General features: G+C 35.6%; 2 protein-coding genes across 2 annotated transcripts in view; one reads left to right on the top strand and one right to left on the bottom strand.

The window, feature by feature from the left end:
- LOC120889673 (putative N-acetylated-alpha-linked acidic dipeptidase) overlaps window positions 1-13,423 on the top strand; it is a 133,761-nt gene that overhangs the window by 57,919 nt on the left and 62,419 nt on the right.
- Window positions 3,249-13,423, bottom strand: part of LOC144377447 (tripartite motif-containing protein 43-like) — a 28,389-nt gene continuing 18,214 nt past the window's right edge. Inside the window, exons 2-7 of the mRNA XM_078048857.1 lie at window positions 9,138-9,556; window positions 8,220-8,315; window positions 7,401-7,631; window positions 6,621-6,643; window positions 4,925-5,022; window positions 3,249-3,852 (exon numbers count right to left, since the gene is read on the bottom strand). Coding sequence (XP_077904983.1) covers window positions 3,338-3,852; window positions 4,925-5,022; window positions 6,621-6,643; window positions 7,401-7,631; window positions 8,220-8,315; window positions 9,138-9,556 — 1,382 coding nt within the window. The 3' untranslated portion in view covers window positions 3,249-3,337. The remainder of the gene's footprint in view (window positions 3,853-4,924; window positions 5,023-6,620; window positions 6,644-7,400; window positions 7,632-8,219; window positions 8,316-9,137; window positions 9,557-13,423) is intronic.

Genomic DNA, 13,423 nt, shown 5'->3' with positions numbered 1-13,423 from the left:
TCCAGGTTTAGGGTGTATCCTGCAGGTTTTAGGAAGTATCCCGGTTTAAGACAATCTGGGTTTAGGGCAGTTTCAGGTTTAAGATTATTGCTGCTGGGAATAGAGCGTATACTGCTGCCTGAGTTCCCCTTGAGTTCTCGTGAAATTCAGAAAGTATTTGGGATGTGAATTGTGGGGCAGAACTTGGATTTCCTCAGAACGTGTTTGTACAGGGCCAGTGTGAGTTTGGGAAAAAGAATTGCTGTTTGAATCTACAAAGCTGTGAGTGGCTCATGATTCTGTGCCCAGCCAAGACTGTGGCACAAAATAAAAACAAAAAACAAAAGAACAGAGACTATGGTCCAGTGGTTAAGAGCTCCTGGATTCAATCCCTGAAATAAAAAAAAGTACCTTATTGCACTGAACATGAACTCTTGAGTATATATTCTGTTGTGCCCATTATTATTTATTTTTTCTAAATAAATAAAATATCTATCATTGTGTATCTGGCATACTCAGAAATATCTTGCAGCTGGGTGTGCCAAAAAGATAAGTTTTAACGAATAGAATGGAAACATAAAGGATGTAGAAAACACCAAGCCATTCTCCAGTGGCTTGCTTCTCAGGATATTTTTTAGCCTTTATGCTGGATGGCATGTGGCAACAAATTGACTTTTTTTGCATACATAATTACAAGTCCAGTTGTTAAAAATCATCCTTTTGACCACCTCCTATATTTGGAGAAACAAATGACAACACACTGGCCTATTCCTTTAAAATTAGCATTGATTGGCCTGTGCCCTAACAGATCGTATGAGAGACTTGGCTTTACACTGAGTACCAGTGACAAAAAAACCTTCAGACCACATGCTAACACCTGTAATCCTAGTGACTTGGGAGACTGAGGCAGGAGGAGCACCAATTGGAGGTCAGCCTCAGCAGCTTAGTGAGGCCCTGTGCAATTTAAGATGATGTCTCAAAAAAATAAAAAATGACTGGGGATGTGACTCAGGGGTAAAGTACCCAATGAGTTCTATTTCCAATACCAACAAGAAATAGAGAAATGAACCCACAGTTTGGTGGAATTAAACATGTTATAAATGATATAATTTCTTCACAACTCATTATTTTTTTTTCATGGATATACCCCACAATCAATATTTTCTTTTTTTAAAAAAAGACATATCTCACTTGTTATAAAACACATATTCTTTTTCATATGCATTTGTCTTCAAAGTATAAAAGTATTTTGTGTTTGACACATAAAGAAGATTTACAGCACCTTTGACTTAGTGATTTAATAATATGTCAATTTCATTCTCTATTGTCTACATCATTCTAAGTCCAATTTTATGCTTTCTTATCACTATGGACCTTCATATTCCCCTGGTACATTATTTTATCTCTGGGGAAATTTCAAAATCAACATTATACTATAAAATAATAATTTCAAATTTCAAAATAGTGGAACCTCCTTAAAATTCAAAACTGGAAATCTAGATTTCTTGTCTTTCATTAACATTATCCTCTAATATTTTCCTTTTCTTTTATGTTAGCAGAACTTTGGAAACTTTCCTCAGGCTAGCAGAATATGTGCTTACACTATGCTTTCATTCTAATGTTAGAAGAAAAATACTAAAATACTAAAACCTGTGTTGATCTAGAACATAACAATTCATGTTAAGCCTAAGGCAGGCATTTTTTATAAAAATGTATTCTATATGAAAAATTTAAACTAACTTTAAGTTGCTTTTTCGTGAGCATGATTAAAATGCAGAAATGAAGCTACTGTCAAGGTTAAAAATATGAGTATGAACATGAATGTAAGAAACTGCATAAATTCCATCTTATTAGCAGTGTAGGCTGCAACTTTACCTACTGAGAATAAAGAAGGTAGACTGAGCTTGCTGGTAGCACTTGACATCATAGATAAACCAATGGTAGGAAGTAAATGCATCTAAAGAAAACTAAAGTAGTTAATTATTTCTATTAATAATATTTTAATATTTCAGCCAATATTTATTTTTTGGATACTCTGTTAGGTACTAGGGTAAGCTCTACTTGCATTATATTATCTGAACTCAGTCATTAGAATGAATGCTAGTCTATCACTTAAGCTGATACACCTGAAAGGGAACACAGAGAACCTAAAGAAATCTCATTTGGAAACATCACCTTATTTCAAATCTCTTTAATTTCTCCTGGCTCAGCTTCTTTTTCATAATTAGTGTAGTATAGGTAGTTTTCTTGTTTTGTTTGGTACTGAGTATTGAACCCAGGGCACTTAACCATTGAGCTACACCCTCAAGCCTTACTTACTTTTGAGGCAGGCTCTTGATAATTTGTTTAGGCCCTCAATAAATTGATAAAGCTGGATTGAGCTTCAACCTCCCAAGTCACTAGGATTACAGGCATGTTCCACCAAGCACAGCAGTATAAGTATATTTGTATTTAAATCATACAGGATATATTTATACATAAGCTACACAGTAAATGTTCAAGAAATGTAAACTGCATAAGTCTTTTCACCAGAAGTGAAAAGAAATAATACTGGCAAGTTTACATAGTGAATACCCATTCCCGGGTATGGCTGACAAAGTCTACCAAGCTTTACATTTTAATTTTTTATTAACATTTGTTTATTTCTACAATATATTCAGGAAGAACATTTGATGGCAGAAACACATTCATAAACATGATTGAGTATGTCATGACAACCATAAAAAATCAACTGAGTATTTCTTGTATCATGGCAAGATGGAAAAGTCAGTAGAGTGTACAAGTTTGTATTCTCTTTCACTATCTCTTCCCATCTCTTGTCTCATGCCCTGGGGAATGATCATAAATCTTGAACCCCCATATACCCACTCCTGATAGAATCAAACCCTGAATGCCAGACATTCTTCTGAGCTACAATGCCTGTTCATTAAGTTAATGTGAAAAATTACATGTGCCCACCATGATGATAACACACATGCCTAGGCTACCTTTTCCCCTTTAAGGAGTATTGAATAGATCCAGAAGATTTCAAACTGACACATGCATTCTGGATGACCAGATCTGTGTAGATGTGCAAACTCTTCTGTTCCTGTATTAATCTAGACTCGGAATCACAAACCCATGTTTTTGTAATCACACAAAGGTCATGAAACATTGGATCAACAACAGCTTATATTATAGGCAACTAAAGATGGTTTTACTAAGGTAAAATTGAGCAAACAAAATTTCATATTGTATTATATTTTCATATTCAATAAAATGAGGTTACATTAAGATAGGGATAAAAAAATAGTCATAGTAATTGGTCTGCTTCAACTGAGAAGGGGTCCCTTAAATATGAAGTTCTCGGGCAGAGAAGTTAGTTTCCTGAATTATCCCTAATTATGTGTGGACTGTGGAAAATAAATGGCCTGACAGGGAAATTCAGGGACCCAATACGATATGTCCATATAAGGGAACTCCTGGTAGCATTCAAAAAACTCACACTTCCACTTTGAAAATCAAGGAACACACCAACACGGCCCATAGGTCTCTCTATATAGAGAGAAAATATTGGGGAGGTGGTCAAGAGACTGAAATGTGTGTCCTCCTTCACACATAAAAGGAGAAACATGTCCTCAGATTCAAGCAGTGTGTGGTTCTTCCTTACCACAGGATCCCTACAGACTCCCACAGCCCAGTCCCAGGAGCCACACACATCCAGCTCCCAGTAATGTTTCCCAGAAGTGAAGATCTGATCTCCCCATGCAGCAAAACAGTTTGATCTGTCAGAATTCAAAGCTTCATCTTCATCATCTTCTCCAAACATCAGTCTTCTTGCATCACACAGCACTACATTGTGACTGCTTATTTCATTACGGAAGGAAATGTTCACTGTGAAGAGAGAATAATTCAGCCAAAATCAGGCCTTCCCCCTGCCCCAATTCATACAAAATCAGAGTTGATTTAGAGACTTACAAGAAAAAACAAGCAAAGATTAATGGAAAAGCTTTGGCTAGAAAAATATCAGATTCAAGTGCTACCAGTAAATCTGAACACTTACTAACTACAGGGAAAATATTCCTAAAAATTCATTGATCATAGAGCTTACTTCTGCTGCTTATTTTTTATGACACTCGAAAATCTGGACACCTGAACATTCTCAAGTCCATAGCAATAAAATTAACCTCTCTTGTGAAAAGAAAAAGACAAAAATAAATGTAATCATGGATAGTAGATACTATGATTATTATTACATAATTACATAAATGTATCAGTGATATTACAATCTTCTAGTTAAGAAATCAAGTTTATATTTAAGAAAATCTATTTATTACAGAATTGGTTTCCCGTTGAGAATTTTCTGCCTTTTACTTTTGGTTCCATCTGACCCTTTTTCTGCTAAACTAACCTGTCAGGGTTAGGTCTACCATGGAGTTCCATATACTGCTTCACCAAGTGATGACTTACTTCATCATTGTTAATAAAATGTTCTGTGAATTCATTACTTTATATTTGTATACTGTTTATTATATCAAGTGTAATGTATTACAAATCTAGTTACTAGAAAACATTAAAGAAAATCATTTTTACAAATTTAAATTCAATAAACCCATTATCATAATTAATTGCTCTTGAAATTGTCTTGACTTGAGTCCATTAGTGTGACTCAGTGAACAAATGATATTGTATGTGGTGATGTTTCTAGGGCTTAGTGAGACTTTTTATTTCCTTTCCTTAATTGAAACTTTTGTGACAGAGCTTGTATACAACATTTCATTTATGTTTTTTCTTTACATTGTTCCATATTTTAACATGGTATACATCAATAGATATGTTTTGCATTCTTAGTTGCAGGCTGATCACTTTTATTAGGTCAAGGATTAATGAAGAGAGAATGATTACCCATAGAAAACCAACATTGTAGGGCACAGTGTAGCTGTCCCTCAAACAGATTGACACCCACCTTGGAAGTGGTTAAGTTCATCTCTCAGTCCAGTAATGGGCTGAGCACTGAGCTGTGGCCTCACAGGCTGGGGCATGTGCAGGAACACTAACTCATACCTGCAAGGAAAAATAAATAAATTGATCTTTCTGGCACCAAAGACTTCAACAATGATAGATTCAAACAGTGTTTAAGACCTAATGGTAATGGCTCAACTAAAGGTTCCTTATCAAAATCATATTCTAATGAAACCTAATGAAAAGGAGCACAGTAGAATATAAAAGAATGGAAAAATATTTATAGCCCACAGGAAGTAAGAAGAGGATGGGAGGTGTCTGAAAAGCAATGCTCTCTCCAAAGAAAGAAACCTTGAGGACTTTATTCTGGGAGTCTATACATATTCCCTTTGGGGGCCATTGCATTAGGATGTACATTTCTGGACTGGGAATATTTCTCAGTGAACTTGCCTGACACGTAGGAGGCCCTTATTGAAATCCCATGAATAAAAAGGAAGAAAAAAAAGAAAAAGATGTACATTTCTCTGTTGTCTTTTTTTCTTTCTTTCTTTCTTTTTGGTACCATGTATTGAACCTAGGGGCACTTTACCACTGAGCTATATATATAACCCTTTTTGTTTTCAGACAAGGTTTCATTAAGTTGCTGAGGCTGACTTCAAAGAATGTGCCATTCTCTTGAATTGCAGTCTAAGCCTCCTGAATTGCTGAGATTATAGGCCTGCACCACTGTGTCCAGACAAAATATGTACCTTTCTGAACTTTCTCAATTAAAGATCCATAGTTCAAGTTGAAGAGATGGCATATATTCCTTAGTTTTCTCAAGTGGAGATCATCAAGCACATGATAAAAGTTTTAAAAGGCAGATGAGAACATGTAAAGATAGCTAATGCAAACACTTCTGGCTGACAGAATAAAAAACATTGCTCAGCTAAATGATGTAATGGGTCTAAAAGAAAAAACTTAGATTACCTCAGTGACCTTTGAGATATTGGCTGAGTCTTTGTAAATTTCTCAAAATTTTTAGCGAAAATAAATGAAAGGACACTTTGACAGTATGTTCATGTAGGAGTTTTATCCTAAAGGTTCCTACATCACTTAACAATGATCTAACACTGACATTTAGTGTAACTACATAATCATGGGGTAGGATTGTTCTAGTTTTTTGTTGTTGTTGTTGTTGTTGTTGTTGTTTTGTTGATACCAAGGAGTGCTGAGAGCATCCCCCATATTTTTTTTTAATTGAGACAGAGTCTCCTAATTTGTTGATGCTGGCTTTGAACTCATGATCCTCCTGTCTCAGCCTCCTGAGCCACTAGGATGACAGGCTTGCTTCACTGTGCCCAGATCAGGATTGTTCTAGTCTTAAGGAATCTTTCTTACTTTTTTCTCTGCCTACCTCTCTCACCTATCACCTGTTAAGGACTATTCCATGTACCTCAATTTGTTTATGACTTGAAATCTAAAATTATAGATAGCTGTCTTTAGAAACCTCTGCTTAAGTTCAGCAAAAACTACACCCTTCAGCTCCAGGGAAGGAAAAGCTCAGTTTTGATAAAAAGGGAACAAGAAATCATATTCAGTAAAACACAGAAACATAGAGGAAATGTACACTATCTCAATAAGTACTTTCTTCATTGTCAGAAACACATTGGTATTCACAATCTTTGTGGTGCCCCAATTTGCATTAAAAGTCAAATTACTCTGCCAATGTGTCTTCTAAATTCTGTAAAGAAAAAACAAAAAGAAAGAAAAGCTTAAATTTCATCAGAATTAGCTATTCTACCATTAAGCCTTTGTATTTGAGAAACTTAAAAAATTACAACCACCACCTCAACACTCCTTGTAAATTAATTTTCTACCATAAAAGTAAAACAGGAAGAATCTAATTTTTGCTAAATTCAAAACCCTGAGGGTTATTCTGCAATGCTGCAAACCAGCAACTGTCTGAAAAGAGATCTTTTGCAGGACTTATTCACATAGTGACATGTGCTAAGGACAATTTGAACTAAGGACATTCAAATTATAAAAGAATGTAAAAAATGTTAACTATTTTCAAATTTCTTCATGTTGCTCAGCTGGACAAAAATGAAATACCCATGAACAAAATGCTCGTTTCATTTCTTTCTTTTTAAAATATGTTAGATGTTGATGGAGCTTTATTTAATTTACTTATTTAGGGGTGGTGCTAAGAAATGAACCCAGTGCCTCAAAGTGTTCTACCACTGAGCCCCAGCCCCAGCCGGTTTCTTTCTATTTCTTCATGAAGTAACCTACAAAAGGATAATTTCAGAAATACACATATCCTGAGGAACCTACTGTCACAGTTTAACAAAGCTTGCTTGCTGCATGAAATCACAGTGTCTGTTATTCCCAAAGGGGGAAGATCCCACCAAAAATGCAGAATGCATATAAATATGTCTTTGGTACCAAATAATGTGGCCAAGACACAAAATATTTTCAGTCATGTCCCAATTACTTACCTCAAACAGCTCCACATGTGGTTTATGGCACATTTTCATCAGCTCCTGATAGTCTTTCTTTAGCTGTTTCCCCTTTTGAAGCATTTTGGCTTTGCTTTTCTTAATTTTCTGTATAGTCAATTTGCGTTCCTTTAAAAGTGTCTCCAAATGTTCTTTTTCTTCTTCATGGACACTGGGATGCAGCATCCTATAAGCTGCCTTGGTATTCTCTCTGTGCAGATGCACATACCACTGCAAGGACACGAATTTCTCAGATCAAATATCAGGTCAACTTTACTCTCCTCCACTTTATAACATCATCTATTCATTTTGACTCATGTCTTATGCTAGTAAACTATATACATAAATTCGTGTCTTTCTATTTCTCATAAACCATTAACTCATTCTTCTCTTCCCTTCATTTATTTTTCACTCATTATTAACTATATTAAGAGGCAGAACACTCCTCTCTCAAACTCATCTACTTTGTGACTTGTTGAAACAACCAGAAAGAAAGATTTTCATTGGTAATTCCTGTATATATCTTCTCAAATCAGAAAGTCTGAATGCAAGCCATTTTGAATTCATGTATAACTCACAAATAATTGTATGCAACACTTTCATTTTTGTTAGTAAATAGGTCAATAATATCAAACTTCCCTGCTCCATAGCTCAACAATTCTCCCTGAGTAGCAGTGCGGTTTTTACTCCAGCAAGTAGAAGCTATCAAGAAAGATCTTCCTAAAATTTTGTGATGATTCCAACTCACTTGATGAATCAATAAATGTCTACCTTTTCTATCCTAGGTTGATTCTGAAAGAAATAGACTCTCATACTTACAACCCATTGGTTAATTTTTCTGCTCTCTTCTTTTAGATTTCTCTGGTTTTCTTGGATCTTTTTCCAAAGAGATCTCATTAGTTTTACAAACTTCTCCTGTAAGAGAACAAAAGTTGAACACTGGACAAGCAAGTTGATTATGTTTTCAGGCCCACAATGATGAAGAATTTCAAGCAATTTATATTTTAAAAAAAAGTTTTATGCAGCACAGAGGCTAGGGTTTCCCTGCTTGGTGTGGATAATTATCAATTTTAGGGGATTCGGACTATGGAATCACACAATGTAATAAAACCATTTTCCTAGAGAAATTGGCAAATACATGGGCAATATTAATTCTTAGGTAGTGTGGCAATTTGCTTCAGAATTTGGATCTAATGACACTAATACTCTGTGAGTTTCATTCTAATATATCCTATATAAAAACCCTTTGAATTTGTGGTACCACTTCCCTGCCCACCATACTAGCAATTGAACCTAGGGTCTCATGTATGCTAGGAAAGTGCTATGCCACTGAGCTACATCAACAGTCCTTTTAAGAAGTTATTATATATTTTAATTTTCCCAAGCCATCCTCCAACTGATTATCCTCCTGCTTCAGTCTTGTGAGTAGCTGGGTTTACGGGTGTGCACCACCACATCCAGCAGAACATTTAGTTTTGTTAGTTTAGACACTCTTATAATCATGAGAACTTTAAAGTGCCCTAAGCAGTAAAACCATATCATCAAGTTATTGAAATAGGTTATAATAAATTAGTTTCCTCACACTCTCAGTTTCCATGAATGTAGATACTCTCACATACTTTATTCATAATTTTATCACTGTTACCTATACTTGTATATGGCACTCAGTAACAATGGTTCTTGTGCCTTATAGTCTTAGTCACCTTGCCCTCTAACTATCTCAGAAGCATCACTTACCCTGTACTGCTCAACAGCCTCTTCAATGGGACAGTGTCTGTGAGCCCCATGCTCCTGGGAGTTGGAGCAGAGCGAACACAGCAGGGTCTTGTTCTCTTCACAGAAGATCTTTCTCTCCTTGTGGGTCACACACATGTGATCCTTAGAGCTCAGGAAATGCCTGACACTGGCTTTTCTGACAATGGATACCAGATTATTTAAACGGATATTGCTCTTGAAGTCAATCTGCTGTAATGGCTCCCTGCACATAGGGCAATGTGCAGGAGTTTGGGCTTCTTCCCACAAAAGGCAGAGACAGGGCCAACAAAAGCTGTGCCCACAGCATATGGTGACTGGGTCTATAAGATAGTTCATGCAGATGGAGCAGGTGAGTTCTCTCTGCAGGATGTCTGAGTCCATTCTTTTCTTCTTTTTTTCCCCTATTTTTTTAAGGGAAGAGAATCAGAACAATTTCATATATGTAGTCTAGAAAGACAAGAAACGAAGTCAACAAAAAAACTTTGGGGGGGGGCGGGTGAGGTGGTACTAGGGATTGAACTCATTGGCATTCAACCACTGAGCCACATTCCCAGTACTATGTTGTATTTTATTTAAAATCAGGATCTCACTGAGTTGCTCAGCTCTTTGCTTTTGCTGAGACTGGCTTTGGTCTCACAATTCTTCTGCTTCAGCCTCTCTTGCTTCTAGGATTAAACTAATCAAAATTGTTCTCAAGTTATGACCCAATAATAAGCCTATGTCTTGGGAGAATAGCCTTTATTTTTCATGACACAAACAGAAAGTGGAGGCATAAACAGAGCTCTCAAAAACTTTAGAAATAATTATTGCTTACCTAGTCATCAGCATTCCCATCCTATTTTTGCCTCATGCATAAAACAGAACCTTATAATCCCTAGTGCTCTTCCTTTCCAGCTTGGGCACAGGCAGAATGGCTCCCACAAAGAATGGTGGGGAGAAGGGTTGTTCTGCCATCAAGGAGTGGTGACCAAAAAATGCCCCATCAGCAATCACAAGCCCATCCAGGGAGTGGGCTTCAAGGCATGTACCTCTGGCCCTCAAGATACAGAAAATTGCTGTGAAGGAGATGGGGACCCTAGATACGAACATGGATACCAGGCTCGGCAAAGCTGTCTAGAAAACAAGACAATGAAGTGTCCCATAATTGTATCCATGTTCAACTGTTTGGGAAACATAATTAGGATAAAGATTCACCCAATAATTATTACACTTTGGTATCCTATGTCACAGTTGCCACATCCAAATACTTACAGAAAATGTGAACTATCTTATCAAATGAAGTTATAAATCTTCCTTTCTTAAACAAAGAAAGAACCTCAGTTTCATAAAAATGTGACATTCCTCTAAATGATCTTAACCATGAATGTTTGACCCAATTAGAGTTTTATAATGTGGATTCTGAATGCTTTTAACATCAATCATATTGCTCACTGCCCATAATTGGTATAGAAAAGGGCATATGAAAGCTAGGGACTCAGTGGTAGAGTCTTGCCCAAAATGGCAGAGGCCTTGGATTTGGTTCCCAGCGCTGTATTAAAAAGTAAATAAAAAATGAAAAAGAGAAAGAAATGCCCTTACCATTGAACTATTACTTTAATTATTTTATTTAAATGTCTCCTTAGATATTATCACTATTATTATTACTGCTTCTTCTTATTATTATTATTATTTCAACAAGAATTCACTATCCCAAAACAATTTCTAAATCCTTAATGTTTAATGTGATGATCATTACTATCCAAAGTACATGTATGAAGACATGAATTGGTGTGCATATATTATGTATACAACCAGAGATATGAAAAATTGTGCTCTATATATGTAATAAAAATTGTAATGCATTCTGCTGTCATATATAAATTTAAAAATTTACATAAAAATAAATACATAAATACCTAAGGGATGATGATTAAGCTTAACATTGTAAAATTGAATCAGATTTCAGCCAAAATCTACTAACAGGAATATACTAACCTCTTGTGGTACCCTCCTATCTTTATTATCTATACTCTTGTAATAAAAAAATACACAAATTACAGCAAATAGGTATATCTAGCAAGTCATTAAAATCATTACCAAATACCTATCACACTGGAAAAACACATAATTAACTTAATTGCCACCAGGAAACAAGCAGTGCTTTCTGGCAGAATGCATTTTAGCGGACTTCCTGAATAGGACCTGCTCAGCTCCAAAAATAAGAACAAAAATCAGTAAATGGGATGGCACCAAACTAAAAGCTTTCTGCACACCACAGAAATAACTGAGTGAAGAAAAACTACTGAGCGGAGAAAATTTTTGTCAATCTCTCTTCCCACAGATAATATATATAATATTATAATATATATATATATCCAGAACAGAAAGAACTCAAAAATCTAAGCACTATAAAAACAAATAACCTAGTGAACTGAACATACAGCTCTCAAAAGAGTACAAATGACCCACAATTATATGAAAAAAGGCCCAGTGTGCACAAAGTGCACACCTGTACTTTCAGAAACTAGAGAATCTGAGGCAAGAGGACTACAAATTCAAGCCCATCATCAACCAACTTAGTAGGGCCTAAGCAACTTGATGAGACCCTGTATTAAATGAAAAATAAAAAGGTCAGGGGATATAGTTCAGTTGGTAAAACACCCCTGGGTTCTATCTCTAGTACTCTCCTGCTCTTCACACACAGACACACACAAAAAAATAAAATAAAATAAAATAAAATAAAAAGGAAGGAAGGAAAAAAAAAAAGAAAAAAATTAATATCTTTAGCCCTCAGGCAAATGCAAATCAAAACTAAACTTGTGAGTCTCACTCCAATGAGAATGGCAATCATCAAGAATACTAAACAAATAATAAATTCTGGATGTAAGAAAAAGGAACTGTTGTACACTTTTGTGAGGATGTAAACTAGTTCCTTTAATACATAGTAACAACAATGGAATACATAAATTATTTAAGTAAAATTAATCATCAAATTTATTCCAAGGCTTGCAACAAGACAACAAACAGCGGTCTAATCATTACTAAGAAAGCAAATTACATCACTTCACAGAAAACAAGTTCATTTTACTGATAATTAAAATTCACAAATTTGCTTGCTTTGATATGGGAAAGTAGCAGGAGCTGCTTTTCTGTATACTCACCTAAGAAATATGTCTGTGGGCTCACCAATACTTGTTGCAGATTTAATAATATAAAGTCGACACAGGAATCAGGGCCTCTGTGTGGTAGTGGAAGACTTCTGAAATCTCTCAGCCAGTCCCAAAGGCACTCTGTGAGCTCTGGAGAAGAAGTTGGGCTCTTGCAGTGTCCTTTTATTGCCCCAGAAACCACACCCATTTTCTCCAAAAGCTTGCATTTCTTGGAGCTTGGGATAGTCTTGAGTGGATGATTGATTGGATGACTGATTAGGTGTGTCCAAAATAGAGATCTCCATAAACAATCTTGTAGAAACCTCCTCTCATCAACAGTCGCTGATTATATACCAATTTACCCTTCAAATATCAAATTTAAATATATTTTTTGGAATATTTTTATTTTTGTTTATAAAATGAGAGAAAAGAGGTATCATCAATTTATACACTTAAGAAATGTTTTAGAAAATTTGAAAATGTTTTCTTTGAGATTGGCTTTAATTCTATCCTATCATACAGAGAATGATGCAGTCATTGATGATATTTTTTTATGTTAATCTAAGAACATCACTGATCCCACTCCACCCTGGAGATTTCTCCTGTCCTCACATTCCACACTTCCCAAGGCCTCCATAAATGGCAGAAATTTGGTTTGGCACTGCCTGACCCACTTCAGGGGTGCAGGGGAGAAAGGCCAAGAAGTCCTAGCTCATAGAACTTTGTGGGGCAACTTAATGTTTAATTTACATTATAATTATTTATTTTTATTTTTTGATACACTCTAAGTTGTTCAGGCTTGAACTGGACATCATCCTGCCTTAGTCTTCTGAATAGCTGAACTACAGATGGACCTCGCTGTGTCAGTTGTAATTTGCTTATTATAACAAAAAGGAAACAACAATGGAAAAAATCAGAAATAGTTTCTTTAATTATTGATTTGGGAAGATAGTGTTTTACAAAGGAATAACTCATAGTCCCACTCTTCCAAAATGATCTTTACATCTGGGTGTCTCCCTTTCCTGGCATATTTTAAACCAAGATTTAGCTGTAGGAATGAACGGGTTTCAGAAGGAATGAGAATTCTTACCTGATCTTTTAGTTTTCCAACGTACATATATGTGTGTGTATATATGCATA

This window comes from Ictidomys tridecemlineatus, chromosome 4 (genome assembly GCF_052094955.1).
Source record: "Ictidomys tridecemlineatus isolate mIctTri1 chromosome 4, mIctTri1.hap1, whole genome shotgun sequence".
Classification (NCBI taxonomy): Eukaryota; Metazoa; Chordata; class Mammalia; order Rodentia; family Sciuridae; genus Ictidomys; species Ictidomys tridecemlineatus.
This window is presented reverse-complemented; position numbering and strand designations above follow the sequence as displayed.